The 25,750-nt window shown below is 35.7% G+C and overlaps 1 protein-coding gene across 8 annotated transcripts in view; it reads right to left on the bottom strand.

Moving 5' to 3' along the window:
- Positions 1–979: 979 nt before the first annotated feature.
- brm (ATP-dependent helicase brm) overlaps positions 980–25,750 on the bottom strand; it is a 91,445-nt gene continuing 66,674 nt past the window's right edge. For 4 of the 8 annotated variants that reach the window (XM_081761247.1, XM_081761250.1, XM_081761245.1 and 1 more), the window contains exons 21-28: positions 24,207–24,395; positions 21,852–21,971; positions 17,385–17,602; positions 16,113–16,239; positions 14,320–14,509; positions 12,852–13,006; positions 12,326–12,370; positions 980–1,633 (exon numbers count right to left, since the gene is read on the bottom strand). In XM_081761247.1, the coding sequence (XP_081617373.1) occupies positions 1,559–1,633; positions 12,326–12,370; positions 12,852–13,006; positions 14,320–14,509; positions 16,113–16,239; positions 17,385–17,602; positions 21,852–21,971; positions 24,207–24,395 (1,119 nt within the window). In that variant the 3' untranslated portion in view covers positions 980–1,558. Of the gene's footprint in view, positions 1,634–8,661; positions 8,749–12,325; positions 12,371–12,851; positions 13,007–14,319; positions 14,510–16,112; positions 16,240–17,384; positions 17,603–21,851; positions 21,972–24,206; positions 24,396–25,750 lie in introns of all 8 variants that reach the window. The other 4 variants (XR_014131793.1, XR_014131794.1, XM_081761248.1 and 1 more) reach the window with 4 other exon arrangements.

Genomic DNA, 25,750 nt, shown 5'->3' with positions numbered 1-25,750 from the left:
AGGTTTTGGCTGAAAAAGCAGAAACAAACTTTTCCATTAGATTTTAACCTGTGAAAAATCAAAGTACCATTTTTTAAATTATTTTTTTTAACCAACCATCCTTCAAAGATCCGTGTTTATACTGTCCGAAAGCCTTCTTTGCCCACCTAATAGTCTGTTTCTCCTAGGCTTTTTGAATAGGACTTGGTAACTGTGTGTATGTCATGCTTATCTTATATGTATTAACTTTACTATTTCCATAATACTCGGTGACCTGTAGTTGTGAAATAAAAGCTTGTATAACGTTTTAATTCACCTGAATGTTTGCCTCTTTCGCTCCAAATATTTTCATCAATATTTTATTTTCGAAACCCCCGCAGTTCTCGTTCTTGTATTCGTGTTAGGGATCAACTTCCACATTCATACAAAATAATGGGCGGATTGAGCTCTTACTGATTTTAATGTCTTCGGTATTTGTTAAGACAATATAATGTTTTACAGTAGGGTCTAAGTAGTAATACTCATTTTCCGTCATTAATCTACCTACATTGACTCATTCATAATTGTTACCAATACGCCAATTTAGAGTTTACACGATTCTGTTTGTTAGAAAAGCTTCCTTCCCTGTGAAGGTCAACGACTAGCTTTCCCCTTCTGTAGTGGAAGTAGTGCGAAGAAGGGGAGTTTCCTATTATGTTGTCTGAAACAGCCTTTGTTGACTGAGAAAAGAAAAAAAAAAACTGTACAGAGAGAAGCAGATTTGCAGTTAGGAAAGGCACTACAATATACTACTGAATTAAAGCTTGATAAAAATAATCGATTCTACATTGTAATATATAAATATGTGTGTCAAAAACTAATTGAGATTATTACATTTCTCTCCCATGTTCTGCCTTCTTGTACTACTATTACTTGGCAAATTTAACAAGTGGAAGGAACATACACTACGAGCCTTGAGCTTTACTCGACACAGCGATGGTTGCAATCAAAGGATATAAAATACTTGAAACATCTTTATTTCCACCACAGCTGAAATACAGCAACATCGTAAGTTACAAAATTCACCTTGTCAGCTACACAATCATAAAAATATATATTCATAAATAATGCACATCATGTCGTGTGAGTATAGGACTTCATAAATAAACCAAACTTCTACAGATTTACTCACACAATTGCTTAGTACTTTCGTGACTTAATAAAAATTGCATTTTAATCTAACATTACACTCTTCTAATGTGCTCACAAGCATTAACACTTTCTCTTTAAATAGAACTTATCTTTATTTCAAATACAAATAAATTTATTCATAGAAACGGAAACATATTAACAAAAGACGATCCTGAGCAGATAAGTTTTTAAACACCATTTCAATAGACATGAAAATAATCTTACATCTGTAGAACATAAAAATACTTCACATATTTTAAAATACTAAATCTTGATCAATATAATACCTTCAGCGATAACTGTCAGTTCAAGATTTTCTTCACATCTGATCACAATAGATTCGTATATTTCACTCGAATATTCACGTGTCTTGGAAATTATTTAGAAGCAGTCTTTGTCGTGCAAAGATTCATCGGTTTCTCTTGGATGGGGTGGGAGAGGACACACGTGAAGAACTCCGGGAGGAAGGTTTCTCAGTGTCATCCTGAAAATCACAACAAAAGATGGTTACATGGGCCTCCAACACACACATACACATTATATAAATGCTGAGAGAAGAAAGAAAACAGCAATAGGAAATAAATTCTTTCTTCTGTCTGAGGACGCTAGAAAGGCTTAGAAATATTTTATTTGTATTTAAAACCAAAACAAGCAGACTGATCGGCAACAAATTCTACAAACAAGTTGCACAACTAAATTTGTTATAAAAAAGTATCGAAAGCTCATGTACTCTCTCTGTTATTGATACCCTTATCCTAAAAGCGTAAGATCCCCTCATCTTCCAGTCAAATACACCCACCAAGAATTATGTTCATACTCTACACAGCCCGAATTCACTTCCAAACTTTCTATATGAAGTTTCATTACAAGGCTTGAAAATAAGAATTCAACTCAGCTTGCTTCGTCGATGGACTTTCCCCTCGAAGAAATTTTCATTGCACATGTGTGCGTTAGTTTCACTGAACAGTTAGACAACCCAGTTTCAATCTGCTGATCTGACAGCATAACACGTCGATGGCTAATATAAGACAGTGAAACACCCTGGTGATATACAGATACAGACACATGTGGAAGTGAAGCTTCATGATAAGTAGTTCTCAAATCTAATGTTGAAATTGAACCCAACATATTGATAATGTAGCTTTCTCTTCATATCCTTTCATGCTTCGAAACATTCATCTCCAAGTTGTATGAATTATAAGGAAGCTTAACATGTTACTTTACATATTTATATGAGATACACTGGAACACGAAAGCCTCGTAATACATTTTGAGGATTCAATTATTGTCTGAAGCGACAATATCATACTTCGTTACCGTTCAAGGAGTGAAAACTTCTTATTGCTTTGTCGTTCACGAACGATGTGTCAATCATTATTAGAAATTTCGGTAATACAGTTCTCAAGCAAAATTATTGAAGGTATACAAACCTTAGTAAACCGCAAAAAGAATTATGCAATAGAAGTTTCTATTTCAGCCGGCAGATGTTTACACTATCTAACGGAGAGATGTGTAACTTCTACTACCTTTGTTTCAATAGGAGAAAATGGGATATGGATAGTCACTAGTACTGGATTCAATCCATTCATGTACTCAACTGAGGTAATCCCTCTACCTGTTTTAAGAGTTGTGGTGCAGAGTAACGGACAGACTGAAGTCTCACTTGCATGAAAAAATGAAATAAAATTGTTAGTTTAACGCCCCATGGTTATGCCTTTTAAGCTGAAGGACAATGGTGATTAATTAAAATGAATGAATGTGAAAGTAAGGTTTTAGTGCTCTCGCACCCGGAATTGAATCCCGATCCACAGGCGCCAAAGGCGGACGTGCTAGCCAGTAGACCAACATGCACTTTTGTGATCTTAATAAACACAGATTCTTTAATAATTCATGCTTAGAATATGCTGCTAGTTAGGAATAGGAACAAAAAAAATATTTTTCACTGTATTGTCAAAGCATTTAGCTTTTACATTAAATAGTTTACGGTATAAAGTTCTTTGATGCACTTTTTTAAAGACAGCTCACTGATTGTTCAATTTCCCATTTTTCTAACGCCGATGAAGTAATATTTTAAACTTCCCAAATGTACTTCTACTCTTCATAATGATCATTTGAGATTTTTTTTTTTTAATTAAAGCAATTTCATCTCAAATCATTAATTATATGAAGTAATAATAATTCCAGCTTTGTTCTCCTTTTGTGATGACTCGTTTCTCAAGTGTGGTCATCTTTAATGGTGGATCAAGTACCAGACGCATTCGTTCTGTCTATTTCCGAAATAACCACTTCCAAGGTATTAGGTCAGTATCTCACGTCTAATATACGGGAAAAGACTGGCTAAAATCTTAGACATTTAAACTGTATCAACATTAAATATGTACAGTTGAAAAGAGAAAATACTATAAATTTTGGCAGCTTCTTCACTATCTTAAGACTTTCACATAATTTCCTACAACTGTCATGGATTGGTGCAAGTTTCAGTATTTTTTTGTACTTTATCATGTTTCAGAAATCATTGGAGATTTGGTGAGAGCGAAGTAACTTATGTATTTCGTGAGACATTATTAAAAAACTTGAAAGTCAAACTCACGTCTGCAATCTATATTTCTGATGTGTGTCTGATTTTCGAAACACTGACGGATCCACAAAGAGGACAACGCCCCCTCCTCCTCCCAAAAAGGCTACCTTTTTTGTAGGCCTATATAAAAATGATTGAACTATTTTACTGTTTTGAAGTATTTCTCTGTATTTCAAGCATACATTAATTGTCCAGGAGGCAACAAGCCCACTCCAAACGACTCTTTCTGAAGTCGGATCTAGTAATGTTTGCAACAAAAGACAGTTTTTGTTAAAACGCATTTGGATAAGCATTCTTCTCACCAAGCAAAACCCTTTCATCTTTTCTTTGAGCAGACAACTTGTAAGCCTTGCAAACACTGGCCTTTCGTAAGTACTCATGTTTTGATTATAAATACATAATTCACCTGTAGTTGGTTTGCTGTACTGTAATACCTTTTCCCTTGCTTAAATACGGTATTATTAAGAAAACAGATGGAACAGTTGTTTTCCATGCCAACCGTAACATGTAAGCTGGATTCTTTAATTTATCCTGCAGCACTGTGAGAAATTGTTTTTTGTACAAAAATATCACCAACCGCAATAACGCAAAATGCTCACGGCTTTGAAAAATATCTGATTCAATTGATGCAAAAATGAAGTGAATTCTCATAACACGACCTCTAATCTCCTAATAGATTCTCTCTTCGAACCAATAAACAACAAATAAAACTGAAACTACATTTAACAGGTTATACATTTCTTCGCATGAATTAATAACTAATGAGGGTTTGCCTGTCACAATATTTCTTAGTGTTAAAACCTTAATCTAGTCTATGGTTATTTGTATTTGGATTATACAGACACTGTTAACATGGCGTTAGCATTACGGAAAAGTGGACGTAACTTTTTTCGTACTACACTCTGTAAAGAAAAAATAGCGACACTTGCTCGGATATGGTTTTCGCAACATACTTTAATCAATATGATTTTCTACATGAATTCCTGATAATGTGCCAATGTATATTCCTAATGAGCAGTTCAATCTTAATACTTGCGCCAAAGTTTTAGGCTTTTGACATGAATTTAAAGAATTTATATGCATATATAAGTAGCTATGTGTGTTTTGAGCAAAAGCGTTTATAGGAAGCATTATAAATAAAACTGAAAAAGATCAACAACAATAGCAGAAAACAAGAAATGGAATTTCTTAAGGGTAAGACTTATTTTGTGCAAACATCGGGGAGTACCATACACCAAACTAGTATTTTGTATGTGCACCATGGGCTTTCTGGAGTGCAGGGAATCATCGGAGCCCTTTGGTAACAAGGTTATTGCAAAATGCACCGTCGATTTCACGGAATAACACCCGGATTATCTGTTCCTTGAATTCCATTCTATTAGAGATAGTTGTCCATTGAATCTTCTATTCATATTGATCCATACATTTTTCACTGGATTCATGTCAGGTGAGTTTGTAGGGCACATGAGTCTCTAAATAGTCATATTCTTGAACCACGTATTAACGATTTTCGCTCGGTGACATGAAGCATTATCGTCCTGGAACAGGAAGTAGTCCAAATTTTCTTCAGAAAAGTCATCTTTAGCTGTTGTAAGAACTTTACGTACCAGAATTGGAAGATATTTTCGTGCATCAAACGTTCCTTCATATACATCCGTCGTTCTGACGCCTTTAACGGTGACCCAAGCCCATACCATCACTCAGTTACCGAATATTTGCATCTCTTAAACAAAATCATTGTCAAGTTCCTTGCTTGTTCGTATCCACAACCTCACACCACCATCGTTTCCCACTATTCTAAACTTTTCAACGAAGAAAACGACGTGCTTGCAGTTGTAATAAGTTCAAGTTGCATACCGACTCACAAAACTACATGTTGAAGTCCTCCGTGTTTTGTCAGTTTCGACTTTCTACGCAGTTTCTTCTTTGGAATATCCTCTTCATACAGTCAAGACAATACAGTTGTACGAGTAACTGCAGTTCCAAGATCATGTTAAACTACAGAAGCGATTTTTGGGGAAATCACTCCTTAAATCTTCAGTGCTATTGATTTCATTTAGCAATCTGCTCTGGGGATACTTTTATTTTCATTTCACACTGTTGACGAAAAGACTATTTGTTATGCTGTTTCCACTTGTGAATTACTCTTCTTGCCGTAGAATGATGGCTTTTTAGTATTCCGTCTATTCCCTTAGAGATTTGCCTTAACTACCCAAAGCAAGGATTATGTCTTGTTCACATGACACCAAGTCACAATTCTTACCCATCTTATTTGTTTACAGTCCACATGTAGCAACAATATCACACACAAACAACGCTGCACGACAACAAGTTTGCCACTTGACACTATCCAAACAATGAGAAAGCAAAGAACAATCATGAAATGCTATTTACCTCAGCCTACACATCAGAAATGCAATGCAGAATTCTCACTACAATAATTTACGAGACGCACTCAGTGCCATCTAGCGAAAATATTACTGATACACAAACAATTGGCAAGCGATGTCGAACACCACAGGTGTCACAGATAACGCAAATGATCTATCCCACTCTTTATTTCATTCTATTCCTCTTCTAACAGGCTGCAATTATGGTTTTCTGTGCAAGTTAGCTTGAGACTTGAGGTGTCGCTATTTTTTCTTTACAGAGTGTATATGGACGCTAAATACGAAGCGTATGCACGGTATGTCAAAAACTCTTTTCATTAGCTTAAAACAGACTTGTTTTCAATTTTATATTTTATAATTTACAAATTTCGTTGCATTACACTAAACTTTGTACCGGGAGAATGCTACTTATTGCTTCCAAGCTTCGAAAAATACTTCTATATGCAATAATTGTGAAGCTAATCCCGTGGATTGCATTTTTCACGATATTACTTTTTTCTGCTACAAAACTGTGGGGCTCCTCATAATTCACAACTCATAGGTACGCCACTGAATATTCCTAAACTTCCTTTACTTGATATACGTACACACTAACAATGTTCTGTTGTCAATGCGTGAAGACGCGTTAAATGTTGTAAATGCTCGATTAGCGCGTCTTGGCTCCGCATTGAAAACGTTCGTATAGTCCATCCAACGATATAGTCATTACCCCAATCGGCAGATGGTAACGCTGCGTTGTTGATGTCGCGCGATGCGTTGTTAATGCCGTGCTTTAAGCGTTCTTACAGTCCAGAGCTAACGAATGGATAAATAAATACTGACTGTGTAGACAAATAAGCCTAATAGCTACGTTCACGGATTTAGTGACAGGTGTAGTTTTTTGCGAGGGGGAGGGGGGTCCAGAAATAAGTTTCCCCAGGCGACTGTGGGCAGAGCTGGGGATGCAAGACCAAAAATAGCATGTGACATTAAAGATCGGACGTGCCTTTATTTTTCTACATAAGCACCACGTACATTGAGATAATTCCCATACTGGTCTATAAGCTTCAAAAACTCTTCCGGAAAAAATTCAGAGCTCTGCGCACGGAAGAAGCGTCAAACAGCTTCTGTGACTTCAGTATTACTTCCAAACCCAGAGTCTTCTTCAAGACTGGAAACGGATGGAAGTCATTCGGTGCGAAATCTGGACTGTATGGTGGATGAGCAAGGCACTCACATCCAAGAGTTGCGTTGCCGTCGCTGAGTGTGGTCTCGCATTGTCATCCAACAACAGAACACCAGATATGAGAAGGCCAGGCCACTTGTTCTGAATCGCCTGGACAACCGCTCGCAATTCCTTTGATTACGACATCGAAACGCGCCTTCTCTCCATAGCTACCAGGCTCGGACTGAGAGACTCATCTCCGCTTTGCGACGGCGCCGTCTGCAGGATTGCGGGCGAATGATATCCACTTATATCTGAGTGTGTTGCAAGTGCAACCCCTGTCTTGTTTCCCCTCATTGCTGTTCGCTGTCCTGGGGGAAACGAGAGGGGAAACATTTTCGGACTCCCCCCCGTAACAGCATACTATTTAGTACCGTGTGGATACAGACTAGAGAAAAAGTTCAGCTTTCACAACACTGGCCAATCAGCAGCTTTCGAAATAATAGGACCTTAAGTTACATACACTAATTCCAAGAGAAGAAATTAACTAACGTATGAGCAGGTCAAGAAATTAGTAGCTATCCATTATAATAAGAATTACATCAGGTTAATCGATATTCTGATTTGTGATTAATATTTTTTTTAGTGTCATTTTGGGACACACAAGTTATGAAGCTCAAAACCTAATGTTGAAGTGAGATCCAACTACTAGTCGCGTGTATATCCACGGCGTTGCACGACAGTTAAGTGTTATATGGAATACAGACCAACTTCCTGCAGTCAATATCGTACTTACTTAAGAAAAACTGCGGAAGTAGTGGAGGAAAACCACATTTACTGTTTCAGTAACAAAATATAGCTTTAACGAAATAACGAACAAAGTTACGCCTGCGTCGTGATGACGACGAGGCTCTATACTTTGATGTATTCTTTACTCCGATGGTCGAGTTTACGTTATCCGCTGTCTATACGTAGAATATATAACGAAAAAAAAAGAAGAAAAAAAAGAAACAACCGAGATTGTCAACCATCCTGAAGAATGTTTTCATAATTTCCTTTCTTAACCAGAAAGACATTATATTGAATAACAAACAGCTCTCGTCAATCAGTCCTTGCCAAAAGATATGATCAAAGAAAAACACGCTGAGATTTAAACCCAGATATAACAACAACTACAATATTAAAGGATTTAAAAATAAAAATGCACAATCAAAAACCACACACAAACACAACACATATATGTACTGTTAAAGCAAGCGAACAATGGATTGAAAAAACGAAGCACCCAACGAATCAAGTACGACAATGTCCTACTCATCAAAATAGATGTTATATTTACTGAAACGAAGACAACAAAACGGAACAAAATTAGTGTATTCTTGTGACTGAAGAACACTTACGAGAGGTGTTTCAAATTGAGGTCTGTTGACGAAGCAAACCCATCTGTTGCTGTTTCCTCCTATTCACCCTTTCATCTCAAGTGAACCCTAAATTCAGACAGAAAATTTTTGTTTGTTAGAACAAGATGTATTAAACAATTACACTTTGTTCATGCCTCATATATATATTCTTGATAAGAACAGCTCATGCGAAATCATAACCTTTGCTACGAAGAAAACCTCTGGCAGCCACTTGGATTAATTTTTAACGAACACAAGCTAGAAACCAACTTTACGAATGTATTCAGCAGCCTCATTTGTTTTCAGTCACTGAGCAACTACTACTTCGAAAAGGGACTCGCAATCTGTACTGATCATGAACTAATTTACACATATGAAACGTTAGTATGTATATTCTTGGTCAAGAAAAAGTAGTCACCTACCTTTATTTTAGAAGTTTTCTACTTACGATCATAGTCGTAATATAGTACTTTCGACGAAGGAACCTAAAGTCTGAAACAGATAAAACCAAAAGGCCTCTATTTGGCATCAATTCTGAGAATGGTACAGAACTTCTCAAAATGAGGTAGCTAGCAAAGATTTTTCAGCAATACAATATTTACCGTATTGCCATAAATTACATGTAATATTAAAACCGAAAAGATTAGTCGCTTTATTTTCATTCTCATTGAAGTACAGGGAGTCCCACGTAAAACAGGTTCGCCTCACATACCGGTTAATCATCTCGAGTTAAATTGCTTGTGGGGTGACAACACTGTCTCGAAAGTTGGCTACACTGCATTTTATTGGAAATTTGAGTGCACCAGTGTGTTCGTGCGTCAGTTGTTGGAATCTCGCATTGTTGAGTTGTTGTAATGTGTTACGTGCTGAATCAGTGCTTCTTGTGACTACAGGCTTTTGGCCCCCAAAGGTCCCCGGACTTAACACCGTGTGATTTTTATTTATGGGGCACACTGAAAAGCAAAACGTATGCTGACAATCCTCACACAACTGACCATCTTAAACGGAACGTTACTAGAGAAATTAACATCACGCCTGCAGAATTACAGCGTGTTGCTGGTAGCGTCATCAAACGAGGTCAGCCATGCTGGATGCCCATAGCCACCACTTCCAGCATCTCTTATAAAAAGGTAATTGTTTAACGTTACTATTATCTATTCATTGTTAGTTTATTGTTGCTCTTAAAGTGTTACTTGAATCTTGTGCATGAGGTGTACCGATTTTATGTAGGACACCCTGTATTTATGTTAATCTGTTTAAGATTCCACTGAATTGATTGTATAAATCAAGGTAAGCCGGAGGCATTTGTTCTGCTTCCGAACCAGTTGTAAGTTTTCATATTAAATTTTCACTGAATTAGGAGTTCTAGAGGATACAATGTAAAGAAAAATCGGCTCTGCTGATTCCTTACTTTTTACATAACAAACGAAAATAATTTTATTTCACGTTTTACTAGTATTCTTATTTAAGACACTTTCGATGTAAGTAAAATGAGTCAATCTTAAAAATTAACTCTTTCTGTACAAAAACGAAAACAGAAGATTTATTATTATCATCTTTAAACTACAGAAATAAAATAATCATAAAGAACAGAACAGTAGTATATAATTTAACTAAACTTGCATGTAAAAACTTTGCGCTTGTAAAGCAACTGATTTTATCAGAAATAATTTACAATTCTATGAAACTCCGTATATTTAGTACGACCTCATCACGCAAGGTGGTCACTTAAATCAAATTTCAAATTTCCGCATTAGTCCCGAATGACTTATAAGACCTTCCATTTTTCTTAATTTTTCGGTTAACCACGGCAAAACACATACATGTAACTTACTTTCGACGTTACAAAAAATTGTGTTTGAATAAAAAAGAATCATTAAAGAAGATTGATTTCTTTCATGAAAAAAATACCTTCTGCTGTACTGTTCGTTAATCGTCAAATAACTCTCAGTATATCAGAAAGTTTCACGGAATCTTTTCTTTGCACCTTGAATTTGAACGTCCGTTTTTCGATACCGAAGCTATATAAAACGTGCACCCACAGCTCAATGAGCTCCCATCTGGAATGGAACCGATCTTTAGCACGCTACTGAAAAGCTTACCAGTTAGCCACGACAGAGTTCGGCTTTTCATCTAAGTCAGACTGGAAACAAGAATGTGGCTGAACATCGGAATTTTTTAACGAAAGTTATCGTGGCTCATTTTTAGCTCTCGGTGTAAGCATACGGGAACGTACACTTTTACTGCAGATGTATGTGTGTGTGCTTACGTGGTACTTTATGTCTCGGTAACTAATGATATATCTGAGAAAAAATCTTTAAGGTTTACGTCCCACGGTTATGCCGGCTAGGCTAAAGGAGACGGTGAAAATGAGAAATGAATAAAATGGTGGAATGAAGAAAGTGGGAGGAAACGGGAGAACCCACGGACACGTTGTTTGTCTACCACAAAGTTCACATGGTGCGAGCTGGGATCGAACCATGGACTCCATGCACCTGAGGTGAACGCTCTATCACTGAGCCACCGCGCCCCCTTACTGACAGATCTGAACCAAACTTGGTGGACAAATATTTCATGCTCAAATGAATGAAAAATATCATATTTAGTGCCACAGCTCGGTTCAACTCGACTCGCCTTGTACTTTATTTCTCGGTAACTCCAGCCGGATCCGAAAAAAAATCGATGAATAAGTAGCCAATCGCCTAGGAATTATAGATCTCCATATTTGGTGTTAACGGAAGCTGTGCTCTACAGCTTTGCACGCCGAGAGATTCTTGAGTTCGATTCACGTCGCCTTGTTTGTAAGACAGTAGTAACTTTTTCTTTTATTTTTGATTCTAACGGGATTATTCGCTAACCCTCAATAAAACTGCATCAAAACCAAACTACTTTTACGGAAGTCATCATGGGGATTACGTTACCCTCTAAATTAAAAAAGATTTCGACCCAAGGAATCAGGTGTATTTGATAACCTTAAGAACAGCATACACTACTTTTCGTTAAAACCGGTTCAATCTTACAAAATGTATCAAGTTACAGACGAATGCATGTCGTCTACTGAAAGACAGTTATTAGTTCGTTAAAATTAACCATGCCATGTGATAAGAATGAATTTTCCCTATCCAATATGCCGCGAGTAGAAAAGAAACCAACGACATAAAAATGAGTAATTCAAAGAACAAGCATTGAAACGCAAGGAAAGAAACAAGAATAAATAACGTCACTAATATATTAAAACTTAGATAATACTGTAAATAAAACTTTCCGGTAAGATGCCCAATTCCTGCATAATGCACCCTTCTCCCCGCTTACTAAACTCTTGGTTTTAGCAGGGAGTGGACACACTATCATCCCCAAATTACCAAATTTGTTTCATAATTCCACCACGTATGTTTTTGTGACAAAAATACCGACCAACCAGATGTTTCAACGTAATCATGAATCGAGTTTCTCCAGCCAACAGCCATGGAGTTAATAGATATCTTCTATTGAAACCCAAGTCCGATTTCTGCCTAATAACGATGGTTTATTATCGGCAAAGTGAGGTAATTAATCTCCTGCAAGGGATACATTTATGGTCTTAGAATATTTGTTCATCCTACGGAGTGTTCCCTCCTTCCTGAATAATCACGGGGATTCGCTAAGAACTAAAAATGTTACTTACCTCTATTACGCTTCGCTGCTTCTTCCTCTCTGAGGACCTCTGAACCTGAAACACACAGGCCACTTTAATACATTCTACGAATCATTAGAATTATTTTTCCGTTTTGAATTTTCATTTGTTACGCTAACAATTTTTCTATTCTATTAGTATTTATCGCATTCTTCAGACCCGGATGTCGAAATCATGTCAAAAACTGATGTTATGCATTACAAGGAACACTACTTACGAACTGATATATAAGATTCCTTGTGAATATAAAGCAATTTATCATGAATTTCATTAAACATGTATACGTATGTGCTGCTGAAGAAAAGTATTAACTTGAACCCATATTATTACATTTTTCTTATCAATAGTTTTCTTGAAGCGCGTACGTATGAAGTTTCGAACTTAGAGGGCGAAATACTCTGCTGCAAGAAATGATTTCGTACTTTGTTAAGTTTACTCCCTGCCCATACCCTCCAACTGAAGCTACCAGAAGTCTTCTTTAACGCTGTTAAAATAAGGAAACTTATCCAATACTTACGTCATCATCATCGTCGTCGTCATCACTGACGTACTTTCTGTTTATTCTTTTCCGTCTGGAGCGGCTGCTGCCTTCCCCTTTTCGTCCTTTTAATCTTATTTTCACTCTCACAGCGGAGTCATTGTCGGAGCCATCATCATCATCATTCACACCTTCTGCAAAAAAACAAAAGTCTCGTCTTAACACACATTTATAAGGGCTACTCAGTACTTCCTTATGTTTTATTATATAGCTTAAAACGTTACAGAACTAGAAAAAAAAATAGAAGGAAAGCTATATAACATCTAAAAAGATGCTAATAAATATCTTTGTTACCTGTCTTCATATCCTATCCTAACTATACAGGGTGGTCCATTTATAATAGAAGTAAATATCTCAGAAATCGTAAAAGGCAGAGAAGCGAAATTTAGCAGCAAGAAACTATACGGAGGGGGACAACGTTCTAGGTATTTTGTAACATTACCGGATGAACAGTGTTGCAAATCCAATATAAAGTTTATTTTTTTTTTTTTTAAATAATGGCACTATGTCAGTTTATTACATCTTTCAAGTCAACATATCAAACGAAAACTTAAAACACAATTATTCAGGGTGTCAAACTAAGAATGTTATAGTATTACAAGCATCCAATGTTTGGGAGCCTCTATTAGACATACAACACAACGGAAAAAAATGAAATGAAATCTAAGTTTTACGTCCCACGGTTATGCCGGTTGGGCTAAAGGAGACGGTGATGATGAGAAATTGATGAAATGGTTGAATGAAGAAAGTGGGAGGAAACGGGAGAACCCCGAGAAAACCCACGCACACGGTGTTTGTCCACCAAAGTCCACACGGCGCGACCTGGGATACAGCACAACGGAGATGGACAGGATTAATGCACATTAAAAGTACCTTAGCGTCATGGTATGGCTTGTTTCGAATGAACAGGAACAAAGTTACAAAGATTTGAAAATGTGATTTTTTTAAAAAGGTTTATTTCGAAAAAAAAATGTTTATGTAACTACAATATTTAGTTACTTGTATCATTTTGCCGTTTACAGCATTTCGATATCTCAAACTGTTCGCGAGATATGATAAACATTGATAAAGTTCACAAAACTGCTGATAAGGCGTTATTTGTGGCAAATTTTTAAAATGATTGTTATTTTCTTTCCCCTTTTATAACATTACAGCAAAAAAATTTAATCCTCGTAATTGGTTCTCGCAGTTACAAGATTTAAGCAGTAACAACTTGCTTTTTAAAACTTTGAGACTAAAATTAAAACTTTTGAAATTTGTGATTGTACACTGCAAATACAGTATTTTGTTCCGTTCTTGCTCTATCAAAATTATACCGTCTTCCTAAAGAGACAACGTCACACATATTACCTCGTTCAATAAGACTTTCAATTGTTTAAGTCACATGTTTGTCCTTTCATCTTTCTTTGTCGTTTTTCATGAGAATAAGGGATGAAACTACAATTACCTCGACTCTCTTCTTCATCATCATCATCATCATCTGACTCCCCATCCTGCTCTAAACGCTCTCTTGCATTGCTGAACACTGACTCCAGAACGATAGAATCTTCGTGGATCAACGATGCTTCTTCATTGTAGATTTGGGCATTCTTACACAACTGAATGAAATCCTTTTCAAGGTCATCTAAATCACTATACTGTAACAAAATATACGAATGGCATCAAATATGATTCTCAAAAGAATAACTGACTGTCTGTCTGTCTGTCTGTCTGTCTGTCTGTCTGTATATATATATATATATATATATATATATATATATATATATATATATATATATATATATATTATCTATCTATCTATCTATCTATCTATCTATCTATCTATATATATATATATATATATATATATATATATATATATATATATGTTCATATTCATTGAACAATCATGGTACGAATATTTGTCTAAATAAAGCTAACTTCTGGGTATTTCATGAGTCTAAGAATTAAAATCTTATAAACTCAATGTTCAACATAATATATTGATATGTTTTGGGCAAAAAAAGGCTATGTCTATCCTCGAAACAAGAATAAAAAGAGGCAAAATTTGTTAGCTAAAATTTTTGTTATGGGTTATGCACCCCAAAAGAAAGGAAAGAATTGGGCACAGCATAATGAGAAGAGAAGAATTGTTATATTTGAAATCGTGTACGAGGTTTTAGTAATCTCTGCTCTGTACTTAAATCGCCAGTTTTGGTTAATTGGTGTTTAATGTTCCCTTTTAAGAACGAGGCTATTATCAGAAGAGATCTATTTTTTTAGTGACAGTTTTATCATTCAAAGCTGAGATCTGTATGCAATTAAAAATTGTTAAAAATGAAAGGAAGGATCTCATTGGTTTTAGGAATGACTTCCTCTTGTTTTCTTAGATATATCAACTGTGGGCATAATTTATACGGTTTAACAAGCATGGTTAGGGTCATCCAATCTAGGAGGCTCAGGTGGGCAGGTCATGTAGCCAGAATGGAAGAAAGTAGGAATACTTTCAAATTTTTAACTGGAAATCTAACAGGAAAACGACCATTAGGAAGACCTAGCCGCAGATAGGAGGACAATATTAAGATGGACCTCGCAGATATAAAAGTAAAAAGTAGAAACTGGATCCAGTTGGCTAGAGATAGAAGTCAATGGAGAGCTGTGAACGTGGCATTGAACCTTCGGTCTCCATAGGCCACAGAGTGAGTGAGTTTTATCAGCTGTAGCATTTAGATTTTATGTCATAATGTGTCCGACGAAGGCAATGATACGTTGCCGAAACTGTGACACTATTATTTATTAAAACGTGAATTGCTTCGGTCAGATTTTATTTTTTTGATTATGGCACAGCAGTTTAGAAGTCAGAATGAACGGCACTTAGATTGTAATTTGTATCTGAAATAAGCACTTCCTACCGGGAATCGAACCCAGGACCACGTTTACAGAAAGCATACCCGTTAGCGACTTCGTCACAAACAAATGCACACTATATTCAGGCTAAGGCATATAACACATAATGTTACAACTTTCAGCTTCTTTACCTGAGGATGGACACATATCAATTTCCCGAAATGTATCAAGACGTCAGAAAATTGAGAAGGACCTGGATAATATATTCCTCATGAATTCACAATCACAACTAGCAAAATTACTCTTTGCAAACGTAATGAAAGATCACGTTTCAAGTATTTCAGATTACAAGAATATTGATCATATCATTGCAAGCTAAAAGCCATTTCTAAAGAAAGCAAAATACCAACTTACCTTACATTCGTCTATCCTTTGTAAAATTTTCTTTATATCTAAGGGCTTCTTAATGATTTCATAATAGTCTGGTAGTTCACGACGAGAAGGTAATTTCATGAATGGCTCACTTAACACTCTTCCATCACTAAAAGGGAGGAAAAAGAACAGTGATATGAATACAAATAATGGATTTTGACATTTCCAATTCACAAAATGGAATATTATGATAAAAGTAGAAAGCTCAAGAAGCAGCATGTTACATAAAATTTATAATCTACATACATTACAGACACTATATTGAAAGAATGTTTCAGAAGAATCATATGAGATGCTGCTCTATAGCTAGCAATGAACATATTTTTCTTTATAAAGGAAGCAAAAAATCCTTTAGTTTTACGTCCCATGGTTATGCCGGTTAGGCTAAAGGACTGCGATGATGAGAAATGAATGAAATGGTGGAATGAAGAAAGTGGGAGGAAACGCGAGAACCCGGAGAAAATCCACGCACACGGTGTTTGTCCACCACAAAGCTCATATGGCGCTAGCTGGGATCAAATAAAGAACCCCATGCACCAGAGGTGAACGCTCTACGACTAAGCCATAATATTGCTACGACAAATATTTCAACCTTCAACGTGTTAATTCAAACAACAACAACAACAAAGTACTTTCTTCTCCTTTTCTTTAAAACTATTATTGGAACAAAGCGTAATAAAATATTTGACTGTCCAATTCTGGGATAAAGAGGAAATATTAATGCTCTTAAGTTAAACTATGACAAAAGTAACTCAATTATTACATAAAATATTTTTTAAAGTAAATTTCCTAAGCCTTCCACTATCCTGTAAATTGCCTGTAGACAACTATTAGTCTAACTCTGAACTATTATGGGTTAGGGTGACAAAGTGAGGCATTTTGTGTTTATAATAAGAGTATCTAAGTAGTTTCACCTAGAAGTTTATGCAATCCGTAATTCTTAAATGTTTTGAAGTTTGCATACTAGCGTTACTCACAGATTGAGATGTTTTTGCTCTAAAAATATGATGGAAGGAAACACAATTCCGATGAAACCCACAAACATGATTCTGTCCACTAGCAGTTCCCATCGCCCACAATCGAACCAGGGCTCCTTCGTACTAGAAGTTCTTATCAACTAAGGCATCGCACCCCGTGCTCAATTCTGACTAGAACCCCTTTTTTAAATGACAGAACGAGTTTGGTTAACTAGGAACTGAATGATCGTAATTCGAAGAGTTAAGATTATGAAGAAAATAAGAAGTTATGACCTACCTATCGGTGTACTTAATAATAATATCCATCAGCTTCTTCATTTGTTTCTTTAGATGAGGATCCATTGTAGTTGAGCGGTCGACAGGAGGTCTCCCTCGGCGTTTCTTCATTCGTGGAGAATCATCTTCATCATCGTCGTCACCTCGTTTTCGTTTCTTCCGAGTCTTTCTTCGGATTTTCTTGTCTTCTTCGAACTCATCGCCACCTTCGTCGATAGCCTACAACAAAACATAAGGCATTAACTAATAATGAACCTGTTTCCCCTCTTTCAATTTACATCCTTCCCAAATACTAAACATTCTCGTAATGTTAATGGTGCGCACAACCTTTTTAATTCCTTAAAGCCTTTTTAGATAGCTCTGCGGTTTGTTTCAATCTGCCGAGAACTTTCAATACTGAAGAGTACATTCCCTACTTGCGTATGATTTTTTTTAAAGTATAGTTAATTGAATTCATTTACGTAAAAGGGTCCACTCAATGAATCTTTCTCTTGCACCTTTATACTTATGACTGTTGACAATTTTCGGTAAATTGACAGCAGACAAGCATGAAAAAAAAAAAAAAAAAAAAAAAAACTAACAGCTTTCCGGATTAATCCGAGTTATTACGGTCATTATAATTTTTTATGTTCTTGTCTGGATTAACCCGAAATATTGCGTCGTGATAAAAAAAAAAAAAAAGTGCACAGAGCAAATATTTACACGAAATTCTACCGTCTTATGTTTGGTTTCTTGATTTAACATCAGGGAGCAGTGTATTACTCCCATAGTAGTTCGGTGTTTTTTCAGTATTATTGTTACGAGGGAGCTGTTCTTGAGTTTTTTTTCTTTCCTTTTGAAGAAGTTTTGTGTTTACGACTGCATTGTTGAGTACATTTTGCAAACAATGAGCAGTGACGAAGAAGAAAATTTGTAGCGACAGTGAATTCGCTACAGACTTTTTTTTTTTAATTTTAAAATTTCCAATTTCTAGGAGGGTAAATAAAAATATAAACGCAAATTATAAATTACTCTGAGGACGAAACGCAGAGGAACTGGCACAATGAAAGTCAATATGAGGTAGTGTTAACAGTTCTCTGGTCTGGTTACAGTGTAATTTATAAATTACCTTTACTTCTTTATTAGAATTCGTATTATTACTAACTTTTACATTGGATTTGCTTGTAATTAATGAAAATAGCATATTTTCAGCGTATATTTTATTTCATTCTTACATTTTTTTTTTCAGTGCCGGAGATAATTTGGGATAATCAAGAAGGTGTGGTTACTTTTTTAAATAGCTCCATATTAGTATTACACTGAACTTTTGTTCTTTTTACTGTTCGGTAATAAGTAAATAAAGATGTTTCCAAATAGAGAATATCTTTTTACAGCGCAAATCCATTCCATTCTTAAAGTTCTCGTATTTTGAACTGTGCCCGTAATAACTCGGGATAATCCAGAAGGAGTTTTCTGAGAGGCTATAACTTTCGAAATTTAGTTCTGAATGGCAATTAACATAGATTATGAGAGGCTGCATTTATGATAGATTTAAAATATGAAATAAAAAAATATGACTTTTTTGGGGCGTTTTTCTGCAGAAATGTAGACCGGGAAGCGGTTAAAACAATGATCTGTTCTTTGAATATCGTAAATATTCTGCATTATTGGCAGGTGACTTATGCAACTGAGAAGCTTCCATGCTCCACGATCTTCCAGTTATCTCTTCGTCTTGACGTACAATTTTTTGCTTTCATATCGTCCATTAACTGTAGTCTCTTTCGCCCCTTCCCTCTCTTTCCTGCCACCACACTCTCTGTAGCACGTCCCTGATGATACAGTTCCTTCTTAACCAATGTCTAAAATTGTTTGTCTTCCTCCTCTTAATAGTATTTAAAATTGTCCTTTCTTTCCCCACCATTTCTTAACACCCTCTCATTCGTTTTCCGCTCGACCTAGTTAATTCTCTCCATTCCTCTCCGCACCCACATTTTGAAAGATTTCAGTCGCTTTTCATCATTTTTGCGTAATCTCCACACGAAGCATTTCATGAGTCTTTTTCTTGACACTTTATTCAAGGTCCCACAAAATCGACTTTTCTTCCTACTAAAGGTTTCTTTTGCCATTCCTATCCTTGCTTTCATTTCACGTTCACTTTTCATATCACTATGAATAATACTACGCAAGTACCGAAAACTAGTACTAGGCTCTTCGAATAAGACGGAGGTAAATCGTTTCGTAACTGAACATTGACTAGCCTGATTATTATATGATTTATTGATAATACATAGCTGTTTGTAGTGTTGTCATTTTTGTTACGGTGTAGGTACAGATTAAATATTATCGGTAAGGCGTCAGACGTTTGGTGTTTTAAAAAACTTATCCCCTTCATGGAGAGTATTCTCAAACATTAACGAAAAACTTTTATAACATCTGGAAACACAGTACTCTGAAATTTTACACATGATGCCGTGTGAATGTAACTCCTATCTCTTAAATTTAAAACTAAACTTGTACTTATGCACGGTATCAATAAAACATATTTCGTAAGAATTTATCAGAAAATTTTTTACAAAGAACCTATTTTCTCCGCATTATTATTATTATTATTATTATTATTATTATATGACAACGAAAATCAAATCCAAAACTTGGTACACTTGTAAAAATAAAAGAAAAAAATCAGAATAAGAGTTTGATCTTAACTCGAATCATTTACTTCAGTGATGATTAATGACATAGTTCGTAACTATGAACTGACTGATTTAATTACTTGAGTTTTATTGTTCCTTTCATAGTACCATGAGACGCAATTATTAGACGTCAAGTCACTAGTTGTCTAACTTCATCCATAGCATTAACTTTCCGTCGTGTACACAGCTCTGAAACGTAAATATACCAAGCTAGATAATTACAGCCCCTTTGTACAATTAAGGGATGCTTACACCAGTGGTTCTCAACCGATGTGTCGCGACACACTGGTGTGTCACGCAGTCCCCCTAATGTGTGTCATGAAATTTTAGAATTTAAAAATCATCAAGAACTTAATAATAATTAGTTAAAATCGAGACACACTGTACCAATCAACACCTCTAGCGGTAGCAAAAATCCTGTGTTATATAGAGTCATTATAAATACTAACAGGTTTTACTATTATAATAGTTATTATTATTTACAATAAGTCGCGATGTCCTGCACGTTCAGTGAAGTGTGTCGTGAGTCTAAAAATGTTGAGAACCACTATCTGACATAAATGCAGATTCTCATTCTGGGAAATGATTGCAGTACTACGAGAAAATGGATGTCGATTAGAAGTTTCTTTAGCATTTTTTTTATATATTAAAAAGTGTCACCACCCTCAAATACATATATATATATATATATCGGGTGTTCTAAAAATGGAGCCCACAGAACACTATTCTACAGGCCAAAATAAAGCGAAAATGTTATATGATGGAATGCCCTCCGGGGTCTCCTTCAGCCACTATAGGGACTCAAAATTTCACAATGTGGCAATGCCGCAGATTAATTTGGAACTATTACCACTGCTCTACGAATCTATTAAACACTTATATCGATTGTCACGGTAATAGATGGTGCTAGTGTCAACATTTATTGCCTTTAACTGTCATCTGGCAAGAATCGATGTTGTTGTTTGATGGATTGGTAGATCTAATCTATGGTTGGTTATCTGCGACGTTGCCACATAGTGCAATTCGCGTCTTCAAACGGGGACGCGAAAGGTATACAAATATGTATATTTTTTGGTTTATTTAGACTTATAGAATAGTACTCTGTGATCCGTAGGCGCCATTTTTAGAACACCCTATATACCGCACACCCAGTGGAAGAGTGTTAGAACTTAAAAAATGGCAATTTTGAGTTATTATCGATCAAAAGAGAATAGAGAGAGAGAGAGAGAGAGAGAGAGGGAGGGAGTGAAAGAGAGCTCTACCTGATGGTATTTTTGTATAAACGTAACTAAACAAATTAACCCCTAGATGGCAGAAATAACAGTCAAAAGGGAGCGATTTTGACAAAGTAACAAACTTAAAACAATAATTGTCCCACAAATGTACATTCTTGCCTTGTAACAGTCTTCCACCGGCTGTGTGATATATCTTACTTTGGTGAAAGGCCATCATCAATCGATTAATAGTCATAGGACAAGCACATTACTTACGAGAAATATGCATATCTACAATGAAAAGTACAAATTCACAATTTAAAGTCGAATTAATAGTTACTAACATCCACCATGCAGAAACGAACAAGCAACACACACACTTATTTTCATTGTAGCATGAGAGTGTAGCGAAGTCCAGCATATTTCGTGACATCACCTGTTCATTCATTCAAAAAAGTACAGAAATAATTATACATTCTTAATATTCATAATTTGAAATCGCAACCAAAGCTTTCACCAATGGACATGTACAGCCAATTATTTTTGGTGGCGTGTCCGAAATTTGCTGCAACTTTCACTCACCCTAATCACCTTGAGCCATTCTTTCTCCGTTAAGCTGTCTGTATAGTCCACTTCTTTTCTCTGCCGAGAACCTCGTCCATAGTAGCGCTCTTCCTCTTCTTCGTACGTCCATCTTTCAACCTAAACAAAAATAATCATCTCTATTAACTATCGCAACAGGAAGGCATTCGAAAAAACTGAAATGAAATCTTTAATTTTTATGTTCCACCGTTATGCCGGTTAGGCTAAAGGAGACGGTGATGATGAGAGATGAGTGAAATGGTGGAATGAAGAAAGTGGGAGAAAACGGGAGAACCCCGAGAAAACCCACGAGCACGTTGTTTGTCCACCACAAAGTCCACACGGCGCGAGCTGGGATCGAACAGGAAGGCATTCGAATGCAGAAGAAAGACACCACGAAAGTTGGCTTAAATCACAACAGCATTAACAGATAAAACTATATTTTTAGATTATGTGCATGACTTCAAAAACATTCTCTATTTCATATTCGTGACGCAACCAATTTCTTTGCAAGAAATTGAAAATTTGTGAAAGTGAATTATAGAGAAAAATGGTAGGTTTTTCTTATGTCTATTGAATCTTTGTGCACGACTAGGGTTTCTGATATTTGAGATGTCGGCGAGTCTTACACAGAGGAAGGAACATTGATCAGGCTGGAAAAAAAAATATGATTTTTTTAGAATCATTTTTGTTGATTTTTGTGATTTAAATCGATTGTTTTGATTTAAATCACATCTTTCTCCTCGTATAATGCAAGTCGCGAAGTGAAGGAAAAACATTAGGAATTAGTATTAAATGTTAATTATGTCATTTAAGTGAGAGTATTGGGATTGAATTTTCAATTAATTCCCCACTGTTAATCTATTTCAATTCCAAACAATGTTTCTTAATCATGAAGGAAAAAGTACAGCAACGTTTATCAACATGGCACTTTTTTCAGTTATTGATATTTGTCAGGGACATAATTAAAAAAATATCTGGTAGTCTAGAACTAGCGTGGGCACGAAATACATATAAAATACGTACATTTCACCTAAAGTTATGTAAACAAATGTACAAAATTTTTAAGTTTCGGAGAGGGGATCGGATCTCCTTAAATACGACCCTATTATCTGGGAACAAAGAGACACGCACACAAAAGCACTTTCGTCTTAAATGTCGATGGTGATTTCGCCGGTGGAACAGTTAACAATTTACAAACTCTATGTTACGAAGAGAAGAAAGCAGGATGGTCCCGTCACCCGTTCAAAACGGGATTTTCCCCAATCATCCCCTGCATAAAACACTCGTTTTCGTAGTGTGCTGTACATACATTAGGCTCTCACTGTGTTATGATTATTATCTTCCATAATCGAAATAACAGAACAGAAATGGGATTTCACTTATTTTCACTTCAAAATTAATTTATTTCGGAATTTTGATTTAAATCAACGATTTTTATCCAAAAAATCAGGTGATTTAAATTTTGATTTAAATCAGACTGATTTAAATTAGTCCACCGTGACATTGACTAATGTGGGCAAATGAATACCTGTGTACTGAAACCATAATTACTTAGCTTTTCCATCTCTACTTCTAATGCTCAATCTACTCCTTCCAGTTTTCCATATAAGCTTTACAATCATGAAGGCAGTAAAACTGCACAGGCCTATGAAACAAAAATTTACGAGACCAGAATAGAACTCTTGTACACTCATGTCCAAAATTATTGTCGCATGTCTATAAATATGTTGTTATAGAAATATAATTTGATAACGAATTCGCCCGGTATTTCTTATAATGTTATTATGTGTATCATTAACAAAGACATGTATGTGGGAAATTTCATGTCAAAAGAGTTGTAAATAAGAACAATAAAACGAAAATAAAACTTTCTTGTCCATTTACCAACATTTTGTTTTACCCATTCTAATTTTCGTATTTATAATTCTTTTCCTATGAAATTTAACACAAATATACATTTCCCGATTATACACATAGTATAAGTATTAAAAGTACTCTGCAAAAAAATTATATTGTTACAAGAAGACAGTTATAGATATGCGACAATCAGTTTGGAGATGAGTGTACATATCGACTAAATTACGACTTGTACATATTGAATCGCAACTAAAAGAATGGCTGTTAAGAAACCAATGAAAAAAACTTAACTTGATGGTACAAATAACGTTTGTAATTAAAGGCCAGAATATAGACGTAACTACAACTCTAAGTAAAAAGATCTTATCCAGCAAGCGTACATTATGTCCTTCAGGATTAAGTTTTCAAACCTGCCAAAGAATCCCCCTGCACTTCCAAACACTGTGAGATTATTGTAAATAATATGAACTTCCTACATATTTCCAGTTGACTTACCTCGTCGTCGTCTTTTACAAGCCAATCTGGAAGTTCATGAACCTCCATGAGGCGAGGTCGCCTATTGGAACCCAATTTCGCTTCTTCGCGTCTTCTTTCCAGATCCATTCGCTGGAACATCTCAAACTCTTGCTCATTTCTTGCTATCATCTGGTTCACAGTTTCATCATCAGGAACTTCATTCTCCTCCTTAAACGAGTCAAAAGTTCATTTCGATGCTTAAATGGTTTCAGAAGTGAAAAAACTTATTTGCTAAACAAAAGTACACCCGTCAGCAAAACTTGTATATTCTCTGATACATAAGGAGCCTTCTTCACAAAAATCCTGGCCACCTCCTTTCTTCCAAAAGTAAGTTACTGTTGCCTTTGGAGGAGGGAAACAAAATATATGGTGTACCGTATTGATGCCATCATAGAGGAAGTTTTGGGTTCCTATGCAACCAGCTTTACCTTTTTAGTAGCGCTATATCTGGAAAATGTTGGAACTATGTGTTCCACTGGCCACCTCTGGATGTCTTCGATGCCATTCAAAGTGGAATATTACAAGCGGGTACATCGCTTAGAGTACAAGTGGCTACATCGAAAAATTAAAGATTGTTAAAATTGGGAAGTCCATATAGGACCCATTAGCTTCGAGAAACTTTATATTATTATTAAGTGTTACAATAGTGAATGGAGTTTGAAGATTACTACCTTGATAGAAGTACGAAGTATAATTGCAATTATAGCAACATATTTAAATTATCATCAACGTGGTGCCATATTATACGGTTGTAAATCTTCGTTACTTCAAGATACTGTACACCTTACTTCCACGAGGTGCGTGTTCCAATTTTCATTATTTATAAAAATTGTAGTTTACGAAAATTAAGGAAAGCTTTAGTATAGATATTGTAATTAAATTGATACAAGAAAACAGAAGTTAGTTAATAATATCAGCAGCCTTATATGAATGAAGGTAAGTTTGTCGCTGTTATAGAATTTGTTAAATGAATCACTAGTAATTCCAAGTTATATTTACAATTAATACCCAAAGAATATTGTTAACTTGTTTGTATTTGAGGATTTATGTCCCATTGGTTTATTTTTTATTGCTTTATAAGTGTTACAGAAAGATATTTCTCGTTTTTCATTGTTGATGAAGCTCAGACTAAATAGTCGTACTTTATAACCTGAACTTGGTAAGAAATTCATCTATATATTAAAATGCTAGGTTTATATGTCTGTGGTCAAGAAAAGTTTGTTTGTGGCCAATCCTTTCGACAAAGATCTCAAAAACCACAAGTGATAGAAGTGTGTCGTTTTCACTGGTCGCTTTCAAATTTCGTGTAGATTTGCCAGTTATTCACATTAAAAAAAAAAAAAAAAAAAAAAAAAAAAGTATTTTTCTATTCCACATTTTAGGCGTCGTTTAGACCCTATTAGTTTAATATTGCCACTAGGAGGTTGATACCCTTGTGAAAGGCAACCCGTAGAGGAGCTACGTATAGCGGGTTGACGGAATTTCAGGCGGTTTGCTTAAATCTGAATGAGAAAACCTATTGC

Source organism: Thermobia domestica, chromosome 6, assembly GCF_964235325.1.
Source record: "Thermobia domestica chromosome 6, izTheDome1.hap1.1, whole genome shotgun sequence".
NCBI lineage: Eukaryota > Metazoa > Arthropoda > Insecta > Zygentoma > Lepismatidae > Thermobia > Thermobia domestica.
This window is presented reverse-complemented; position numbering and strand designations above follow the sequence as displayed.